The 22179-nt window shown below is 44.1% G+C and overlaps 2 protein-coding genes and 1 pseudogene across 2 annotated transcripts; all 3 read left to right on the top strand.

Annotated features, from left to right (window-relative positions):
• Positions 1 to 3020: 3020 nt before the first annotated feature.
• LOC139374275 (leucine-rich repeat-containing protein 74A-like) lies at positions 3021 to 7209 on the top strand. Its single transcript, XM_071115306.1, has 13 exons — positions 3021 to 3159; positions 3291 to 3466; positions 3922 to 4029; positions 4260 to 4353; positions 4459 to 4508; positions 4607 to 4688; positions 4829 to 4914; positions 5027 to 5221; positions 5307 to 5402; positions 5485 to 5628; positions 5858 to 5962; positions 6122 to 6207; positions 6536 to 7209. The coding sequence occupies exons 1-13, from the start codon at positions 3051 to 3053 to the stop codon at positions 7149 to 7151; spliced, it is 1947 nt and encodes a 648-aa protein (XP_070971407.1). The 5' UTR covers positions 3021 to 3050; the 3' UTR covers positions 7152 to 7209.
• A 3423-nt stretch (positions 7210 to 10632) lies between these two features.
• On the top strand, positions 10633 to 12374 carry LOC139374274 (olfactomedin-4-like; annotated as a pseudogene).
• Positions 12375 to 13297: 923 nt separating this feature from the next.
• Positions 13298 to 21995, top strand: LOC139375226 (ribosomal protein S6 kinase-like 1). Its single transcript, XM_071116822.1, has 12 exons — positions 13298 to 13368; positions 14190 to 14312; positions 14613 to 14786; positions 15556 to 15680; positions 16092 to 16184; positions 16442 to 16489; positions 17194 to 17326; positions 17562 to 19079; positions 19197 to 19286; positions 19448 to 19530; positions 21470 to 21565; positions 21718 to 21995. The coding sequence occupies exons 3-12, from the start codon at positions 14651 to 14653 to the stop codon at positions 21826 to 21828; spliced, it is 2433 nt and encodes an 810-aa protein (XP_070972923.1). The 5' UTR covers positions 13298 to 13368; positions 14190 to 14312; positions 14613 to 14650; the 3' UTR covers positions 21829 to 21995.
• The last annotated feature ends 184 nt before the right edge of the window (positions 21996 to 22179 follow it).

The following is a 22179-nucleotide window of genomic DNA, read 5'->3' as shown; positions in this document are numbered from 1 at the left end:
ACTATAGTTTGTTAACAAGAAATTTGTGGAGTGTTTGAAAAACAAGTTTTTTTAATGACTCCAACCTAAGTGTATGTAAACTTCCGACTTCAACCTTGTGTGTGTGATATATTATTTTTCAGAAAGTTTTTTATGATTATACAGACCGAACAGGTAGAGGGCAGAACACACATGGATCACCTACCAAATCAAACCCACCCCAAAACCAGATTTAAAGCAGGTATTATATACAATGAGTAATATAATCAATTAGTAAAAAAATAAATAAAATACAAAGCTATTATAAATCAAAAAGTGAAAGAGTAAAAATAACGATACAATTTCTAATTTGGTTTGGTTTATGGAGTTGTGAAATTAGCTGGGTCCATGTCTTCTACAAAGGATAGGAAAGGTTGCCAGATATTATAAAATGTAATTGCAGATCCCCTAAAGGAGTGGCATATTTTCTCTAGCTTGAGATGTTGCTTAACTTCCTTTATCCAATGGTTAAAGTAGGAGGAATCCGATCCTTCTACTTAAATAGTATAAGACGTCTAGCTAGAAGAGTATTAAATGCCAGCATTTTGCCCATAGAACTGTTTATAGAGGGCCCCCCTGTCATGCCACTCCATAGAACTGTTTAGAGGGGCCTCCTGTCGTGCCCTCCGAATAATGGAGAAAAAAAAGTAAGAAGATTCTATAGGTCTCTCCAGTATCTTAGAAAAGGTCTCATTGATATCCAGAAATCTGTCAATTGCAGGCATGTCCAAAACATGTGTAATAAAGTAGCAGGAGCCTGCTTACATCAATCACAAGTGGGATATATTTATGGTCTAATCTTGGATAATTTTGGTTTGACCAATGCAGCCGATTAACTATTTTAAATTGAATTACAGTATGTCTTACACATATAGATGAAGAATGTATTCTCTGAAGCATACTCTGCCAAGTTTAGTCTGAAAGTTGTTCACCTAAATCCTCTTCCCATTGGTTCTTAAGAGAGTTCAGGAAATCCAGATTGTGCGAGTTGAATAATGTATAGATCAAGCTTATGCCCCCTTTGTTATAAGGGTTCACTTTAGGGAATTTTATATTTTTGACTGATATGAAACAGACAATCATATCGGTAAAGTAGTTCAAATGTGGTCAGTTCCACTTTAACTGTTCTCTACACAACTGGAGTCTCACCTGCCGTGAGTACTGTTGAGATTAAGTCTTTTAGTAGTAGTGTGTGTGTGTGTGTGTGTTACCATGTGTGTTGTCAGTGACCCTTGGGATGAGCTCCAGGTCGTGTGGCCCGATACAAGCAGCCTTACAGAAATGCAGCTGACGGAGGAAGTCATGGTTGTACTGCAGGTTCCCTACACAGGGATAACAAATATAAAGTCCAGAGTCAGATCACACAACACTTAAATGGAGACACGCTGTCTGTGAGAAGAGGAATCGACCCATTGTCATAATGGGAGCTTGAAATCCCTCTATATACTTGCCTGCCACATCTATATATGCCATCTGTAGTATTCATAACCGACAATCCACCCTGACATGGTCCAAACAGACTAACACAAACGTACCTGGTTCTGGACTCTGGGTTGTTGTGTACTGGCAGTTGTCATCGATGCCCACGGTGCATGGCCAAAGGGGGGCAAACACCCTCCTATCATGGATATTGTAGGACACATCCTCTTGACCTGATATCTGCCACACAGAGGAAACAAAACACAAGTAACTTACAATTGATGACAACAACAAGCCATTTTCCATAGAAGCAGTGGTGGGAAAAGTACCCAATCGTCATACTAGAGCAAAAGTAAAGATATCTTAATAGAAAATGACTCAAGTGAAAGTCACCCAGTAAAATACTGCTTGAGGAAAAAGTTAAATTATTTGGTTTTAAATATACTTAAGTATCAATAGTAAATGTAATTACTAAAATATACTGAAGTACCCAAAATAAAAGTATAAATCCTTTAAAATTCCTTATTAGGCAAACCAGTGTCAATATGACACTGAAATGCATGTGGTTTACCTAAAACACAGTTTCTACGCCGTGTTAGCGAGTAAAATTCGTAAAATGTCAGGCTCCTGAACATGTTCTCCTCTAATGACTGCTCCAATGTTGTCAACTATATTCCAGAGTTCCGCTATTGGCTCCTTGATTTGTCGGTATATTACGTTTTTGCCATTGCCGCGACGACGTCACAGCATCATTTTGCCTTGTTGCGGCACACATGCAGTCCCCTTTCCTAGCGTTTTGCCCCCTCTCCCGCCGAACATTCCTCCCTTTTATGCCTGTGTGTTGACTGTTGCTGTCACTTCTGTTTGCGGCAGAATAGAATGGAAAAAGTCGCTAAATGATATCAAAATCATATAAACGCCAAAGACAGTCTGAAAAGTAGATGATTTTGTCACTAGAATCATTTACCAATAAAAAGTCGATACCAATAGCGACAACGTCGCTAAATTATCTGGTCTGCTAGCTATGATTGTCTTTAAATTCCTTCAATAATCATACCTCAATGCAATGTCCTTGCTAAATGGAATCATTGCGACGTCCCAAATTGACATTTTTGAAATGGTTAGGTAAGGGTATGGTTTAGGATAAAAACATCCCAAGGATTCCAGGTAGAACTAATCGTGACTGCTGCAACCACCTCAGTGCCCGATTTATCATTTTACTGTAGATTTAAAGATGACAGTGACAACAAATAAAATGAGTTCAACAACAAGAAAGCTGCTCATGTAGGAATATTTGTAGAAGATTGTCATGGTCTGGAACTAGGAATGCAGCATTTTGTTTGTGCGTTGTAGGTAAACACTCAATAGGCCTTCTCTTAGCCTTTCCCTGTGAGTGGTGAATTATTTATGACACACAATGGTCTCCTTAGGATTGAATTACAGTTTGGGACAACTCAGGTGGGTATTTGATTTCACTGTTGCAACAACAGTTGCTCAGCCCTCACAGATACCAGTGCATAATGTGGGAAGAGCCAAAGTCATAACGGGAAGTAAAATACAAATTCAACAAACATGTTTTAGACAGGGAGTATGTGACTGTTAGGACAGAGAAGATGTCTGTCCTATCTCTCAAGTCCCTCTGCCTAGCAGATAATGACAGTCAATCCTCTGCAGAAGACCTAGACCTGGAGGATAAGTGGGATACAGACCTGGAGGTTGATGGTGAGTAGGCTATTATATTGATGTTTTATGGATAATAACACATCAGCTCACTGTTATTACAATGTATCATTGTTTGTATTGTAAGTTGATTTGTTTGATGCATGTCTCACACTGATGGTTGTCATTGTTAGAGGTGAAAAAGACCAGTAAAGACACATCGACTGCTGAGATATACCTGCAGGCCTGCAAGCTGGTTGGGGTGGTTCCTGTCTCCTACTTCCTCCGGAACCTGGGCACCTCCACCATGAACCTCAACCACCATGGCCTGGGACCTCCAGGGGGCAAGGCACTAGCCATCGCCCTGGTGGTAAGTCTGGTGGACGTCTATTAACACAATATCCACTTCAAGGAACGCTCTATATGTTCAAGGAACGCTCTTTGTGTTCAAGGAACGCTCTTTGTGTTCAAGGAACGCTCTTTGTGTTCAAGGAACGCTCTTTGTGTTCAAGGAACGCTCTTTGTGTTCAAGGAACGCTCGTTGTGTTCAAGGAGCGCTCGTTGTGTTCAAGGAGCGCTCGTTGTGTTCAAGGAGCGCTCGTTGTGTTCAAGGAGCGCTCTATGTGTTCAAGGAGCGCTCTATGTGTTCAAGGAGCGCTCTATGTGTTCAAGGAGCGCTCTATGTGTTCAAGGAGCGCTCTATGTGTTCAAGGAGCGCTCTATGTGTTCAAGGAGCGCTCTATGTGTTCAAGGAGCGCTCTATATGTTCAAGGAACGCTCTTTTTGTTCAAGGAACGCTCTTTATGTTCCAATGTTTCTTCTCAGACTGACATGCACATCACCAATCTGGAGTTGGCAGACAACTACCTGCTGGCTGAGGGAGCCAGATACCTTCTAGAGATGTTAAAGGCAAATTTCACCATTCAGCATCTGGTAAGTTTGTATGAGATGGTCTTTAGGCAGCTCTTTGTAAGAAGGTAAAGTCATTGTATCTGGTATCTCTATAACATGTTTATTCAGAAGTGGGATATGTATGACATGATATGTCCCACAATCCTTGATTTGATTTGAATCTGCCACAAGAGGGCATAAGAGTCTTGCGGGTCATGCTTTCATGATGGAATTATAGCTCTGTGTTAACATGCCCACTGTTTGTCCCGTAGGATTTGTCCAACAATCACCTACAGTCTGAAGGGGCTGAGTGCATTACAAAAATGTTGCTCGATAACATTTCCATCAAATCCATCAAACTTTCAGGTAGTACACACAGATTTGAAAATGGAAACAAAAATAATGGTCTGTTAGATACTATATTTCTCTACTCTATTTCTGAATCTTTTTATATAAACAATTTCTTCACAGGGAATGGATTCATAGAGGACGATGCTAAAAGTTTTGCAGATGCCCTGGCAGTAAGTGAAAATAAATTACATTCAAACATGCAGGCACATTGATGATATTACTGTCATTGGAGTCTATAGCTAGCTACTTGCAATATCTCTCCCTTTAGAGCAACTACAGAGTGAAGGAGCTGGACTTGAGCCACAATCAGTTCTGTGGGAGAGGTGGGGAGCATCTGGGCCAGATGTTAGGTAGAGACCTTTTCACTTTGTATCTCACATCATTACGTCTGAGCAGTCTCATGGAGTATACAGGCAAAGGGAGTCATTAGGGTTAGAATCATGCACAATGTGAGTGTTTTGCATCTGCTGTCACTGACGTAATCCTACAGCAAACAATGAAGCTCTGGAGGTACTAGACTTGAGCTGGAACCATCTGAGAATGAAAGGAGCTGTGGCTTTCTGTGCCGGCCTCAAGGTTTGGATAAACATACTCAACCCAATTCGCACATTTAAGGTGTAAGTTTGTAAAAAAAAAAAAGAAAGAAGAGTAAAACAGTATGTGATGAAAATACCTACAATTCACATAGGTGAATGTGACCCTGAAACACCTGGACCTGTCCTGGAATGGCTTTGGGAATGAGGGGGCCTTGGCTTTAGGAGAGGCACTGAAATTCAACAACACTCTGGTGTACCTGGACCTCAACAACAACCGCATCACCAACGAGGGGGTGGGCATGCTGTGCAAGGGGCTGGAGGCCAACGACACTCTCAGAGCACTGATGGTAGGTGCTTGATGGACAGGGCACACACCCATTGACCTGTGTGGTATGAAACTAGGGTGACTTTCTATGTTTTGTGTCCCCGCAGCTGGCTTATAACTCTCTGACAGTGGAGGGGGCGCTGGCTCTTGTTACTGTGGTCAAGAACACCCCCAAAACTGCTCTAGAGGAGATCAACATATCCGTGAGCGTTGTTGTTCTCTTCTTGATGTACGGAAGTGTTTTGGTCCCTGCATTTGAACTGAATATTTTGTGTTTGTGTGTAGAATGTGTTGGTGAATGAGAACTTTGTGCAGCTGCTGGATCTGACATGCCAGGAGCATCCCTCTCTAGAGGTGCAGTATGCAGGGGTCGGGGGCTTTATTGCTAAGAAACCACCCAAACGCCTTGACCCAATGAAAGTAATCCAGGTACTGTGGTAGGATACTGTTACTCATAAAACAATTTTAGTCATGTAGAAAAGTGGTAATCACAAGTGATATCACTGCATACCAGAGCATTGTATTTTTTTTTGTTTACGGCTAATTCTACAAACTAGGACTTATTTTGTCTGTTTTTAAAGACAGTGCAAGATTTGAAATGGGGAGGAATTTTAAGACGAAAAACCCTGTCGCAACTGCTCTATTCTTTTCTTTGAAGGATTATCTGGATGAACGGAAGCTGCGTCTTTGGGACTTCTTTCGGAAAATCGATAAAGATGGGACAATGCGAGTGCCTGTGGCAGACTTCAGGAAGGCTGTGCAGGTCTCAAACTAATTGCTCATTCCATAGTCCCTGACATTTGCTAGGTCTGTTGCGCTAAAGCATTTCCAATGCTCCAAGATGTACTTTATATTGAAGTTAGTGGCCAGCTAGCTCATAGTCTTTATTTGTTTACTCTTATGTCTTATGTAACCATTACAGCAATCCAACATCCCCTTGGATCGATACCAGATTGAGGAGTTGATTCAGAGACTGGATCGTGAAAGGACAGGGATGGTAGACTACAGGTGGGCTTTTATCATAAGAACAAACTGCCAGAGTGGGGAGACTATTATGGGTGTGTAAAGAAAACACCTAACATCAGCAATAACCTGAGAACTGAACAGAAACTAGTCATAAACTGTCTACACCTGTTTACCCTACAAACAAAACATGAGCAGATCTGTATGGTCAGAGTTTTGAAGTAGGGCAGTCTTATCTATGTGTAATTGCTTGTAGTGCCATGCCAATGTTTTCCCCATTCAAAAGCTGAGAAAGTCCAGTTTACATCTGACTTGAAATGAAATGAGTTTAAGTGAATCTTCACATTAAATACATTCTTTGGTTTCTCCTCAGGGGCCTGGCCGACACCAGGAAGCAGATGATGCGGGACCACCGGCGGCAGCTGCGTAAGGTGGAGTCCCGTCAGAAGAAAGAGAAGCAGAAGAGCGAGCGCATCCTGAAGACCTTCCAGAGCGCCGTGGAGGCCAACACCCCCCGCAGCTCCATGGTTATGTCCCCAGGGGGCACCAAGGAGGACTCCAGTGGCCCCCAGCACTTCTCTGCCACCCCACTCAGCTCCTGGCACCACATTGTCATGTCCAACAGCAGCCGCTACTCTGTCACAAACCTGAGCAGTGAGCACATCCACCTCCCCATGCTAGGGGGCAGCACCCACCAACGGCCCACCAGTTCCCCCACCATGCGCTCCTACTCCCAGCCCAACCTGATAGATGACTCCCAACGATACCCCCAATCCAAACCCTCCTCGGCCCAGGGGATGCTCTCTGACTCCAACCCTGATGTTGACCACACCAAGCTGAGCCCCAATGCCAACCACCTGACCAGGTCCAGTCCAGCACTGAACTCCAAGCAGCCAGACACTAAAACCAAAACCACCAAAGTGAAGAAAAAAAAGAAACGCGTGGATAAAACTCCACATGAACAGAATCAAACACAATCATCAAAGTGACTGCTGCTGCTGTGTCTTACTATGCAGTAACCGCTCCACTGACCCATCGTTATACAGTGGGGCAAAAAAGTATTTAGTCAGCCACCAATTGTGCAAGTTCTCCCACTTAAAAAGATGAGAGAGGCCTGTACTTTTCATCATAGGTACACTTCAACTATGACAGACAAAATTAGAAAGAAAAATCCAGAAAATCACATTGTAAGATTTTTAATGAATTTATTTGCAAATTATGGTGGAAAATAAGTATTTGGTCACCTACAAACAAGCAAGATTTCTGGCTCTCACAGACATGTAACTACTTCTTTAAGAGGCTCCTCTGTCCTCCACTCGTTACCTGTATTAATGGCACCTGTTTGAACTTGTTATCAGTATAAAAGACACCTGTCCACAACCTCAAACAGTCACACTCCAAACTCCACTATGGCCAAGACCAAAGAGCTGTCAAAGGACACCAGAAACAAAATTGTAAACCTGCACCAGGCTGGGAAGACTGAATCTGCAATAGGTAAGCAGCTTGGTTTGAAGAAATCAACTGTGGGAGCAATTATTATGAAATGGAAGACATACAAGACCACTGTTCATCTCCCTCGATCTGGGGCTACACGCAAGATCTCACCCCGTGGGGTCAAAATGATCACAAGAACGGTGAGCAAAAATCCCAGAACCACACTGGGGGACCTAGTGAATGACCTGCAGAGAGCTGGGACCAAAGGAACAAAGCCTAACATCAGTAACACACTACGCCGCCAGGGACTCAAATCCTGCAGTGCCAGGCGTGTCCGCCTGCTTAAGCCAGTACATGTCCAGGCCCGTCTGAAGTTTGCTAGAGAGCATTTGGATGATCCAGAAGAAGATTGGGAGAATGTCATATGGTCAGATGAAACCAAAATATAACTTTTTGGTAAAAACTGAACTCGTCGTGTTTGGAGGACAAAGAATGCAGAGTTGCATCCAAAGAATACCATACCTACTGTGAAGCATGGGGGTGGAAACATCATGCTTTGTGGCTGTTTTTCGGCAAAGGGACCAGGACGACTGATCCGTGTAAAGGAGAATGAATGGGGCCATGTATCGTGAGATTTTGAGTGAAAACCTCCTTCCATCATGCTGGGTCTTTCAGCATGACAATGATCCCAAACACACCGCCCGGGCAACGAAGGAGTGGCTTCGTAAGAAGCATTTCAAGGTCCTGGAGTGGCCTAACCAGTCTCCAAATCTCAACCCCATAGAAAATCTTTGGAGGGAGTTGAAAGTCCGTGTTGCCCAGCAACAGCCCCAAAACATCACTGCTCTAGAGGAGATCTGCATGGAGGAATGGGCCAAAATACCAGCAACAGTGTGTGAAAACCTTGTGAAGACTTACAGAAAACATTTGACCTCTGTCATTGCCAACACAGGTTATATAACAAAGTATTGAGATAAGCTTTTGTTATTGACCAAATACTTATTTTCCACCATCATTTGCAAATAAATTCATTAAAAATTCTACAATGTGATTTTCTGGATTTGTTTTTCTCATTTTGTCTGTCATAGTTGAAGTGTACCTATGATGAGAATTACAGGCCTCTATCATCTTTTTAAGTGGGAGAACTTGCACAATTGGTGGCTGACTAAATACTTTTTTGCCCCACTGTATATTTTTATTGGAAATATTCATAATAGGTATTAATAATAATAATTACATAGAGACCATGTATTACACAAAATAAATATTATTCCAGTATACATGGCCACGTTTCATGCAAACCTTATTCTTACCCAGCTAAATTCGATGGTATGATTATCTTTAAATGTATCGGGTTAGTTGTTGAATTGATGTGCCTTAGCTCAATACTATGAACTCTTTTGTTTAAGATACCATTTAGTACCAGGACTCTACCCAAGACTGTTCCTAACAACTCATATGGTCATGATACAGCTATGGTCAATGACCATGTCGACTTTTCTCTTGAGATATTTCTCTTTTGTACGATTTAAAACTTTTGGTCTTGTGGTTGCTCATCTGTGTTCTCTGTCAGATCTCCTCCATGCTGGTGGTCCTGACCCAGCTGGAGTGGTACGATGAGAACCTGCTGCTGGTGACCCGTCGTGAGTACATCAAGATACAGCTCAAACTGAAGGATTGTGATAGGCACCACAACCAGATCTTCATATAATGAGGTGTATTAGTACTTATATAATGATGTGTATCAGCCAAATGAAGGTCAGTTGTGGCTAATAAGCCTGACTATGTCTTATATCAAATACTTTAAATGTTTTTTTCCATGCTGACAACAGTCCCTTATGCTGATAGCAAATTCAGTTCCAAACTTAGAGGAAACGTAGTTTTGGGCTGTAGACTTTGTTCATCTTCATGTACTGTAGGTAACAAACTGTGTCCCCAACATTATAGCGGGATATTGTGATACTGTATTAGGGGATAATCTCTCTCAATATGCAGCACATTGTTAATTCATTCTTAACAATAACCCCCTTCATTCCTGAGTATACTTAGTCTGCTCATTATTGATATCTAACCACATAGAAAATAAAACGTGTTCAATTTAATTTTAAAGTTTACATGTGTAGACTACAGCAAAGTCTTGAAAAAACAAATGTTCCTTGTTCTACGATAGACCCAATCCGCTTTGGCCATCATTTCCTGTAAATTAAAGAATCATTTACAAAAGCCATTTATTATATCAGCAATGTATTATTATTCAAACATGCATAACAGTATTGATCGGACTATGGAACTCTGCTTGAGTGAATTAACTACTAAAATGTGGTTTATGGAAAAACTAGGGCAGAATCAAACACTTAAACCAGTACTATACTTCTTACCAACATACAATCTAAGTCCCATGAGGGGAAATAAAGTAATATTTGTGTGCTGGAACTTGCTAGGCTATATAATTGGAATAGGGAGGAAAATTCTTTATTATACTATCATATGCTTATGTCAACATATGATATCCTGCCACATTGCTGATGACTGATAGTAAGGTTACGCGGTTGATAATATCAGGTACCATCTATAACATGACGTCATCATATGTCCATATGGCCTGTTTCTCATGAACTCTATGTCCACATTATCATTGTGATCAATAAAAGGATAAGAGACAGGTTTCAGACAATTGTATTTGAGTATTTTATCAAAAAAGGATGTGTGCATATATTGTGTCAAGAATTGAAGGGAGTCTATTATGCAACAGCAGTAACTTTGGGAAGAAGTAAGATGTTTCTGATGAGCTGATCGGAGGGTCTTTTAAAAATACAGAGCGAACAGACAAGGAGACTCACCAGAACAACACTTGAGACAAGATGGCTCCATTTCTACTGCTCCTGACTTTCCTTTGCCTTGGCTGGTAAGGGACTTTCATTTTCTCCTTCCACTAAAACTTAACAGCTAGAGATACTTCCAAATAGACTGCCAGTTTACTACCATTGTGAAGTACCTCTGTGAAGTTTACTCTGATCTTGTATTTTCCTCCAGCCAATGGAGGACTGGGACTCTGGCAATGTGACTGCATCTGTAGCGGAGTCGGGGAAATGCCTTTGTCATGCGTTTCTACCTGACACCACCTTCCCTGCCGACCGTGTGGAACACATGCAGCAAGTCACCAAGGATCTGATGCTGGAAGTGGGAATCCAGACAAATAAGGTACTGTACTGAACACCATGAGGTGTAAGCCCCCTGAACAGGATTACAATCATATTGCATTTACACACCAGGTTTTAAAGTGATGTTAAACGTTGCCTACTCCAGTAAATGGAACGTCTTGTAAACCTCGGAGGAGATGCATGTGTATATTTAACTGAGACCTCATTCACAGTATAGCCTACTAGATATCTTACACCAGGACTACTACCTGTGTCTCTCTTGCAGCTGGACAGTTCCAAGGGAAAGCTGGTGATCTTTTTGGCTGAGCTGAGGAACCTGACTATGAGAGTTGAGATTGTGGAGAGCGGCCCTGACCAGTACATCCGACTGGACTTCGAGCTTCTCAGGATCGAGCTGAGAGAGTTTGAATTGTTGGTGACACAGCTGAAGGATTCCCTCAACTCCTCCTCGCCTGTGTTCGACAGCCTGTACACAGAGGTAAATGTGTGATAGTCATTCCGATATATTTGTCTATCTATTAATGACTGGCAGTGGCATAATAAATAAGTGACAGGCAATATGATGCAGGAGCAAGAGGAATGTTGCTGTGTGGAACTAAATACGTATTTGTCCTTAGTACACATGCATCCATAGATTCGCAACATGAGCCTGATTGTGAACCAGTTGGAGAGCAATGACAAGAGTAACCTGGAGTAGATCCGTATTGAGTTTGGAAAACTGCAGAAGAAGCTGGAGGAGTGCCAGAAGAACCAAGAGGAGGGCATAAACCCAGATATTGGTAAGGAGCCTCTGTTATGGTAGCATTGTTGACATTGTATCATTACATCAAAGCAGTAGTTTGTGGATTTGTTTGTCATACATATTATTAATAGCTATTTATATTTCCCCCCAGGCTCCTGCAACCACAAAGGCATCGCCAGTGTAGGGAAGCCAGTGGTCAGCCAACTGAATGCAAACCTGAATGAAGGCTACAGATTTGGGGGGTGGGGGAAAGACTCAAAACCCAATCGTGGCTTTGAATCAATGTATTTGTATGGTGCCTATAGCAGTGCCTCAGTGAACACATTTTATCTTTATTCCAACTATCAAAATCTGGTTTTAAGGAATTCATTTAAACAACATATCTTACCAAATGGATGGCAGGGTACTGGCAACAATTACATTGTTCATGGTAACACCCTGTATTACCAGAAAAACAGGCCATTCAGCATGGCTAAACTGAATTTGACCACATCCAAATATGACTACAGAGTAATTGAAAAGGCCAGTGCAACGTTCTCATACAGTTTCTCAGCCGTAAAATGGTCATTGCCAAAGTAAACGAGGATGAATTTGGTATAGAGGATGTATGGAGTACCGGTGTGTACAAATCATTGGTAGGTAATACCTTCATGGTGTGTGGTGTTCTCTATGCTACTAGACCAGTCGATGTTCACACCGAGGAGATATTCTACTCCTATAACACCAAAACGGAGCAGGATAACTACCTCCGCATTCCATTTGAGAAGTTCCAGGATGCATATTTAAACCTGCACTACAACCCTATTGATCAGAAAATCTACATGTACAACAAGGGCTACTATGTGTCCTATAGTGTCAAGTTTATCAAAGACTAGATTCCCCCTCTGGTCTAATCGTATCTTGATTGATGCGACTAATATGACTTTCTGACAGCATGGGGCTTTGCTGAATAGATAGATATTCATTACTTTGCCTGATGCATTGACATGCATTCTAAAATCATGTCTCTTGAATTCCTGAAATAATATCAAACTGAAGCATTGAAATAACTGTATGTGTTCTATTTTGGTTCATTTGAAATTGGATTGAAAAATAAAATGTGCATTATTATCATTACTAAAATTACCCAGCCACTGTGTCAGATTCCCTCCCATTACATAGGCAGTCCAATGAGAAAGAGTAATGGGGTGCAGTATCCCACCCCTTAATTTTCAGTCGAATTTGAGTCAATCTGTATAACTAGCACCTCAATATGACTCATCCCCAGTATGATATCAGACCCCTCCCACCCTAGCTTAGGGCTGATGGGCTGGGCCTCTCCTTTCCTCCCCTCCTTTGGCTCAGGCTGGAGCTTCCACCCGGCTCCTCTGTAAGCAAGCCCTCCCCTGGGTCTGTTCTTTGTGCTCCAGTGAGAAGCAGGCTCCCACTGGTACTGAGGACCAAGTCAGAGCTGATTAGACTAACCAGGCAGGGTGAGCCCACATAGCAGCCACCCACTGCATATACAACAATGAACCAGGCACATTATTTTATTCATACGGTTTCAGGTAATTGTTGTACAAATCCATTGACTCATCCACATTTTCATACAAAATTACACTATAGCATACTGTAACATATTGAAAAAGAGGTTTGGAGACACAACACGACAAAAATAGCACTGTCTTTTTAAATCTTGCATCTGTCAGGATGAGAGGGGAAGTGAAGGCCTTATGGCTAATGGTACCCTTAGTGACATCATCGCAAGCCAATAGGCAGCCTCGCTGAGCTCTCTCCTCCTTTTCCTGAGGTCCGTGAAGGGAGGGAGGCTGCTGAGGACGCAGGCTGCTACTGGAGCGGTGGGTCCAGGGCATGCTCTGATCACATCAGGTAGGTAGAATATATGTAGTGGTGTTTGTGTGTGTGTAGCAGCACTGATTTCTAGATCTATCTAGCCTGCCTCCCCCTCTAAGGAGGGCCAGATCAGAGATGCTTAAATAGCAGTGTGAGGGAGGATCAAGAGAGACTGCAGATGGCTGTGTTTCATGACAGTGGCTTATTATATGCTATAGCATCCCTGTCTGTCGTGTGGCGACCATGATGTGTGTGATGCAAGCAATTATCCATTCGAGACAAACAAATGTGATTATTCCATTGTGAATCTTGTCTCTATTATCACATGATATGTTTGTCATTGGTATCAAGGATGTCGGTGCATGTATCATGGGAATACTGCAGGAGGCTGACTGCATGTTTTTGTTGTGTGGATTCTCAACGACAGACACACTAGGGTGCTGCAGTGCTACTTGGCTTGACTTCCCCTCCTCAGACTGTATGAGGGATGATAATGAGTGTATGTGTGTGGGTGTGTATACAACGCTAACCCCATGTCACAATGGTACTGTAGTAAGGCATCAGCACATTTTCATAGTGCACATTTGTGGTATTCTAAGAGCTTCTCTGATTGCAATACATTAGCATTTATAAGTCCCCTGACAACAGGGATCTGCCCACAGCTTTCCTATATGTATTTAGTCTGACATGAGTGAGTGGACATCAGGCAGTTAAGCACTCTGAGTCATCGTTCGATCCTCGGCCACCCCGGCAGCACTGACAGTGTCTGTTCATTCATCACCAATAATACAGGAGCAGCACACTCAATCACTTCCAGTGCTCTGCTGAAGTTGAACCAAACTCTCTTGATTACCCAGGTTCGTATCGTCATGCTCGTCAACAAAGACTTTAACCTTCAAGTGGAGGAGGATAACCCCCCAGTGAGCCGACTGACTGCTGCCAGTGATGAGTCCCACTGCTGATAGGACCAGGGAGCAAATGTGAGACAACTTACTCCACACGTTTATGATCAGACGCTAGCATGGAGAAGGGGAGAGAAACAGTCTGTTATTGATCACACTACTCTCTGTCTCGTGCTTTGCTGTCATGTTTTTCTCAGACAAGTGACTCTCGGTTTTCGGCAGTTACCACCTCTGGATATTTGATCAATCATTCACTGCCAGCATAGGGATTATTCTTAGCAACTTCCTAGTCGTTAAATGATCCCTCCTAGAACATACAGATCAGTGTGATTTACATACAGTACACTCCTTTAACCGGGTCTGTTGTGCGGCTGCTAGGCCCATCTGGACCTCCACAGGGTCGAGCCAGGACAGCCATGGCCAAGAGAGACTACCTGGTGGAGGCAGCCAAGCAGATCCGCATGGCTCTGGACAGGGAAGTCAGTGAAGACTATGAGGCTGCCTTCAGCTACTACAAGAACGGCGTTGACCTGCTGCTCAATGGAGTACAAGGTACAGCGGTAAATCTACTGTACTGTATTCTGTCAACATGCAGGGTTCTGGTTAAGGTGATATTGAGTAGATCAGCTAGTCAACACAGTGAGAACAAGTCACATGGAATGAAACAGGAACATGTGGATTTGTCGGTCCATGATTCATCCATTGAAAAGCAGAATTAAACCATTGCTAGGAAAAACAGGAATTCAGAAAGCCAAAGTCAGAGGAGAGATTTCCATACTGGTAAAGCTTGCTGAATTTTACTCCGCTCTCTTTCCTCTGCTGTTTTAGTGAGGTAGGTCAAACAGAAGCTTTTGAATTATATGAGTCAGGGATTGACATTAAAGTCTGAAAGGCACTTGCCCATACGGCAAGTCAGGAGTATTTTTTGGTTGCCCGTAGATTATGATCACTTGTAGGACTGGAATTCTTTGAATTCGATAGTTCAGTAAAAAATACAATTAAGAGCAGGCTCAGCTTCTCTGACTGGCATAAATACCATAAATCCACTTAGGATAAACAATGTGGAGGAATGAGAAAGATCAGTTTTAGGCTACTGGAATTCTTTACAGTTTGGTTGTTTTACTTTTTATTTTTTTATCACCTGGCCAATAGGGCAACCTCAGAGCAGGCTCAAGTTGCGCAACTGCTCAGTTCACTTGCCCCGGGCAATAGGGCAACCCTTAATGTCAATCCCTGTGAGTTGATTTCAGTTTAGTGAAGTGAGGTTTCAGTCCCTCTCTGTGTGAGGGGGAGAGAAATCTGAGGTTGGTCTGTCTTCCAGTGGACCCTAACAAGGAGCGTCGGGAGGCAGTGAAGAGGAAGACTACTCAGTATCTAAAGAGGGCCGAGGAAATCTTTATCTCCCACCTGCAGGACAACCTGGGGAAGGGGAACTCTCACTTAGGGGTAAGAAGATTACTTTTTACAGTAAACCCTCCTTTTCAGTCCTGTATTGATTTATATGTCTAGCCTGTTTATTGAAGAGTTGGTTGACATGCTATTTATATGTCCACCTCTCTGAATCATTTCCTTCTGGGAAAGTCTGAGTCACATCATCAGAGCAACCAGTCTGTGCTGCTAACAGTCTCTGGAGGTTGGCTACAGAGCAGCACAACATCCCCTCTGTTACACGATCTGCCAGGGTGGCTCGCACTGGGCCGCTGGGCGCTCTCACTTCCCCTCTCTCTTATGTAACATTCTAATATATGTCCTAAGATTGTAACTAATCCCAGAGTAGAAGCACTTTCAGATGTGAATTCAACACAAACACGTGTCCACATTGCTGACATCTGTGCATTAATCTCTTTTTATCACCAGGGTTACAGTAGTCTGAGATTCCGGCCAATCAGACACCTGAGCTCCCCAGTGGAGGATCTGGAGATGTGTAAAGTGGTGGGGATCATCGATAAGGTAGGGAGGTTTTTACACTCGCTGCTCTCAACCAGTATACATGAACTGTTTGTTCCAGCTGATGATAATCTCTTGAACAGACGTCCTGGCTGTAGTTAACCCTTTATTAACCATGTCTTATAGATCCAGTGAACCATGATGCTTACCTTTCCAAATATGAACTTGTCCCAAAACAGTCATAACCATCTACTAACATCCTACTCAATTTACTCTCAGCTCTATTTAAACTAACATAAAATGTATGTCTTCTCCCCAAGGTCTTGATTGTCCAAAGCCTGATTACCAAGGAGAACTTTGTTGTTAAAGTAAGTACTTATGCCTCAGCACTGCCAATACAGTATGTCAGGAGGGAGGGTGGCAGGGCAGAATGACAGAGTACACATGTAGTGCAGCTATCTAGCAGTGCAGGTAGCCTAGTGGTTGAGAGCGTTGGGCCAGTAACTGAAAGGTTGCTGGTTTGAATCCCCAAGCCGACTTGGTGGAAAATCTGTCTTTGTGCCCTTGAGCAAGCACTAACCCCTAATTACTCCTACAAGTTGCTCTGGATAAGAGTGTCTGCTAAATGTAAAATGTCTATCTGTGTAGATGCATATCCAGTGCACAGATGGCTGTTGTACTGTCTGGATCCCTGCCAGCCAGCCAGGGCAGCCCAGTTGATAGGAATATTATCAGCCTTGTCTCCATGAGTATCCTTCTCCATTGATCTGGCTAAAAGCCCTCTACTTTGACCCTCTTAGTGCAAATGCACCTCCCATCTCTGTAACCAGAGAGTTGCTATTGGAACATACTGTTGCAGGGTTGGCTACGGTGTAGGTCTCAGAAAAAATGCTTTCTAGGCACTGGTAGGGCCAACTTTTGTAGAAAGATTCGTTTTTCGATCAATTAACAATAAACTTATTAAGACTAGCCTGAAAATAATGTGTAGTACAGTAGTGATAAGTTGTATTTTGACAAAGGTAATAACAGCATAGTAATATGTGTGTTGATCTGTTGAGCTGTGTCGTCACAGAGCCTGCCCAAGTCGAGCTGGGAGAGCCGGGGCCAGCCCACTATCATCCCCCAGGGCGTCCCCTTCATGGTGAAGCTGCTGAGGTACTATGTCAGTGAGGATGCTGTGTACCTGCATCTGGAGCATGTTCAAGGTGAGCTGAACACAGGCTCTGCCTGCCAGCCCTGCAGTATGGGAGATTTAGCTGATGCTCTTATCTAGCCTATAGCCATGCAAAGGCAGTGGACCAACAGTTTTCATTTTTTGCTGATGTCTGCACTTTTCAGCCATTTTGGGTCAAGGATGCCATAGAGAGTAGAAAAGATAGCTGAATTCAAATGAAGAAAAACAACTATTGTCTGATGTGTTGACTTTTCTATGATCTGTAGGTGGGAAGCTTTTCTCCAAACTGCACAAGGTCAGGAACGACCGAGCCAAAGAGCACCCAGAATGCTCCAGTCCCAGCCAGCACAGGATCAAACTGAAGAACAGCTACACCTCCCCTACCATCAGCTCAGACTACCAGCAGAATGACAGAGGGGGCACAGAGAAAACCTCTCTCCTGGAGACGGAGAACGAGGAGAGTTCAGACACAGACTCCCCGGCATTCTGGCTCGAGGCTCAGCATCGTCTAGAAAGCTGTAGGACCCACTCCTACTGCGAGGAGACAGGCTGCCTGCAGAACAACTCCAGGTCTGCAGTGCCACACACTCCGGCGACACAGCCCTCCTTATCTAGGTCAGACACCAGGCCCCATATTCATCCAGCAGGCCTCAGTCAGTGTTTGCACTCTAAAACTCAGGACAAACCTGCTCTCTGTGGTCATCCGTGTATCGATCAGGCCCCTGATGTCACCTCTGAGCCCTCTAGGAAGGCCACTGGAACAGAAAAAATTGAATCCAGTTTGAATTTCAATATTGTGTGGAAGGCTGATCTGACTCGTAACTGTGAAAGTCCAGCCCCCTATGCAGGGACTCGTACTGACTCAGATATAGCTGCAGGTAAATCTGTACCTCAAACAACTCAGACTTCTTCTGGTGGTACAGGGTCAACAGTGAACTTCAAGAATCCTACTATCAGTTTATATTCACAGAAAAGTTACGTTCCCAATACATTGCAATTACCCCTCCATAATCAAAGTCAGGTTAGTGAGAGAGCAACTTTGACCTCCAATGGCTCTCACCTAGACAGTGTTTCAGGTAGAGAACTTGAGAACACTGTGAGCATGGTGACAGACACACACCAGGGTAGAGGGAAGGAGAAGGTAAACCATCACATTGAGGAGAGCATGGTGAATTCAGTAACCAGGGACACAGAGACTTCCCAGCCTGGCAGAGCTGTGTGTCCCTCTACAGTAGACAAGCTGAAGCTCATGAGGACATCCTCAGGGAACTCTCACCCCCCCTCAGTCCCTCACTGTCACAGTACTGGGACACAGCTGGGGACCCAGCCAGGCACTTCTCTGGCCCTCACAGGAGTGAAGTATCAGGTGGGGCCTCCTGGCAGAGAGCCAGGGGAGGAGGTGGAGGAGGGTTGGGAGCTGCTGAGCCCTGTGAGTAAGGACCTCCCCAGAGAGAAAGGATCACTATGTTACCCCAACACCCCTGACCCCACAGGGGCCTCCCCACAGTGCCGGAAGGGGGACATGGATGCTTTCCTAAAGTCAGAGGAATCGGATGGACAGGATGAGGATCAAATCATTGAGGTCGATGGCTGGTGCCACCTACCCAAGTTCCCAGCCAAGGCCTCCAGAGGGAGAGACAGGGCCAGGCAAAGTAGCTGGGGGCTGCCTGAGGCAGAGGTGCGTCTGTTGGGGGCTCAGATCCTTCTGGCCCTGGAAAGTCTTCACCAGCAAGGTGTGGTGTGCCGAGACCTCAACCCAAAGAATATCCTGCTCACGAGTAATGGTTAGTCACCTAAATCACTTCAACAATGACACCCCTTACCAAGTTAGTCTGTTTTTGGCATGAGTCTTGAAAACTCAACTAACTTTGATTGTGACATAATTTCATGTTTCTCACTAGGAAAGGTCTGCCTGACATTCTTTGGCCAGTGGAGTGAAGTTCAGTCAGAAATCAACTCTAAAGCTATGGACCAGATGTACTGTGCCCCAGGTGAAAACACTGTTTATTCAATAAACTTCAGTCACATGTTACAACCGTTACACATAGGGTTCATACCTTAGATATAAAGTGTGATCTAGTGGTAAGAATCAGACATTTAGCTTGATCCAACAATAAATCTGTAAAGAACAAGTTCTGTTGTTGGCCAACAGAGATTGGAGGTGTGTCCAAAATCACAGAGGCTTGTGACTGGTGGAGTCTGGGGGCATTGCTGATTGAACTTCTTACTGGAATGGTAAACAACACTCTATTTTCCATGGTCTCTGTTTCTTTCCCTGTGCTGTAGTAAATCCAAACCTGTATATATTGACACTGCTGCCCACTGGGCCTGTTGATAATGTATGTCCCATATCTGTTGTTGGTACCAGGGGCGCAACTTTCACTGGGGACATGTTCCCCTCCCAATATTCGGAAATTGCTTGTTTGTTTCCCCCGGTTTTTATAATTGGAAAGTTATACAAAGCTAGGCAACGGTGTGCTTTAGGACCATGCGGACGCCTCCGAGCGGGGGGGGGGGGGGGGTATAAATGATATACATTGCTCAAAAAAATTAAGGGAACACTTAAACAACACAATGTAACTCCAAGTCAATCACACTTCTGTGAAATCAAACTGTCCACTTAGGAAGCAACACTGATTGACAATAAATTTCACATGCTGTTGTGCAAATGGAATAGACAACAGGTGGAAATTATAGGCAATTAGCAAGACACCCCCAATAAAGGAGTGGTTCTGCAGGTGATAACAACAGACCACTTCTCAGTTCCTATGCTTCCTGGCTGATGTTTTGGTCACTTTTGAATGCTGGCGGTGCTTTCATTCTAGTGGTAGCATGAGACGGAGTCTACAACCCACACAAGTGGCTCAGGTAGTGCAGCTCATCCAGGATGGCACATCAATGCGAGCTGTGGCAAGAAGGTTTGCTGTGTCTGTCAGCGTAGTGTCCAGAGCATGGAGGCGCTACCAGGAGACAGTCCAGTACATCAGGAGACGTGGAGGAGGCCGTAGGAGGGCAACAACCCAGCAGCAGGACCGCTACCTCCGCCTTTGTGCAAGGAGGAGCAGGAGGAGCACTGCCAGAGCCCTGCAAAAAGACCTCCAGCAGGCCACAAATGTGCAAGTGTCTGACAGACTCCATGAGGGTGGTATGAGGGCCCGACGTCCACAGGTTGTGCTTACAGCCCAACACCGTGCAGGACGTTTGGCATTTGCCAGAGAACACCAAGATTGGCAAATTCGCCACTGGCGCCCTGTGCTCTTCACAGATGAAAGCAGGTTCACACTGAGCACATGTGACAGACGTGACAGTCTGGAGACGCCGTGGAGAACGTTCTGCTGTCTGCAACATCCTCCAGCATGACCGGTTTGGTGGTGGGACAGTCATGGTGTGGGGTGGCATTTATTTGGGGGGCTGCACAGCCCTCCATGTGCTCGCCTGAGGTAGCCTGACTGCCATTAGGTACCGAGATGAGATCCTCAGACCCCTTGTGAGACCATATGCTGGTGCGGTTGGCCCTGGGTTCCTCCTAATGCAAGACAATACTAGACCTCATGTGGCGGGAGTGTGTCAGCAGTTTGTGCAAGAGGAAGGCATTGATGCTATGGACTGGCCCGCCCGTTCCCCAGACCTGAATCCAATTGAGCACATCTGGGACATCATGTCTCGCTCCATCCACCAACATACTGTCCAGGAGTTGGCGGATGCTTTAGTTCAGGTCTGGGAGGAGATCCCTCAGGAGACCATCCGCCACCTCATCAGGAGCATGCCCAGGCGTTGTAGGGAGGTCATACAGGCACGTGGAGGCCACACACATTACCGAGCCTCATTTTGACTTGTTTTAAGGACATTACATCAAAGTTGGATCAGCCTGTAGTGTGGTTTTCCACTTTAATTTTTAGTGTGACTCCAAATCCAGACCTCCATGGGTTGATACATTTGATTTCCATTGATAATTTGTGTCATTTTGTTGTCAGCACATTCAACTATGTAAAGAAAAAATTATTTAATAAGAATATTTCATTTATTCAGATCTAGGATGTGTTATTTTAGTGAACCCCTTATTTTTTTGAGCAGTGTATATGTGCCCCCCAGTTCTAAAACCAAAGTTGCTCCCATGGTTGGTACCATGATCAAGGCATGGTTGTTTTATGAAACTGTATGCCTGTGCCTCCAGCCCCTGTGGCAGTTCCACCCAGCCGGGGTGCATTCTCACACCCAGCTCCTGATCCCAGACCACCTGAGTACAGCAGCCGCCTCCCTGCTCACTGAGGTTAGAACTGCATCCCCCTTACACACCCATGTGGCCTGTACTTTAGCTACCGTAAACATATCAACTCTAGCCTGCTACCACAGAAACACAGAGCCATAAACATTGTACAAACTCATGTATTTCTGAATGAGTGACAATTACATGTTCCACAGCTGCTGCAGTTTGATCCTGGTTATCGTTTGGGCTCTGGAGGCGGTGGTGTGAGTGACATCAAGTGTCACCCCTTCTTCAATGGTGTCTCCTGGAAGGCACTGTCAAGTTAACATGCCAACAGACTACCTGTGTGTCTCTGGCCTAAATGCAGCCTGAACTGTTCTGGGCAGCCACTGCCCCCTTGTGGCTAAAATAGTTGAAGCCCCAGCTCTGGTGCTACTTCCTGAGCATCTTACTTCCCAAAGAAAGATAGATTGATTAGAAGTATAATTCAGAGCAGCAGACACATGTCAACCCTGCAACAACCAACCTCCATGTTTGAATGATAGAGGCTAGTGTAAACCTCACCTGTCCTTTTGACATATGGTAGGGCAAGATGTTTTAAAGTTTAAAGTGTACTCTTTATCAGCTGACTTTTGGGGTACTTCTGTCATAAAAATGACAAGCAATATTTCTGTTAA

The sequence above is a fragment of the Oncorhynchus clarkii genome, chromosome 19 (assembly GCF_045791955.1).
Source record: "Oncorhynchus clarkii lewisi isolate Uvic-CL-2024 chromosome 19, UVic_Ocla_1.0, whole genome shotgun sequence".
Taxonomy (NCBI): Eukaryota; Metazoa; Chordata; class Actinopteri; order Salmoniformes; family Salmonidae; genus Oncorhynchus; species Oncorhynchus clarkii.
This window is presented reverse-complemented; position numbering and strand designations above follow the sequence as displayed.

Bases quoted from the DNA above. Each gene is read 5' to 3' on its own strand.
- LOC139374275 (XM_071115306.1), top strand. From the start codon at position 3,051: ATGTCTGTCCTATCTCTCAAGTCCCTCTGCCTAGCAGATAATGACAGT. The intron at 3,467-3,921 runs GTAAGTCTGGTG...GTTTCTTCTCAG, and splicing joins CACTAGCCATCGCCCTGGTG to ACTGACATGCACATCACCAA. The intron at 4,915-5,026 runs GTTTGGATAAAC...CAATTCACATAG, and splicing joins CTTTCTGTGCCGGCCTCAAG to GTGAATGTGACCCTGAAACA.
- LOC139375226 (XM_071116822.1), top strand. From the start codon at position 14,651: ATGGCCAAGAGAGACTACCTGGTGGAGGCAGCCAAGCAGATCCGCATG. The intron at 16,490-17,193 runs GTAAGTACTTAT...GTGTCGTCACAG, and splicing joins AGGAGAACTTTGTTGTTAAA to AGCCTGCCCAAGTCGAGCTG. The intron at 19,080-19,196 runs GTTAGTCACCTA...GTTTCTCACTAG, and splicing joins TATCCTGCTCACGAGTAATG to GAAAGGTCTGCCTGACATTC.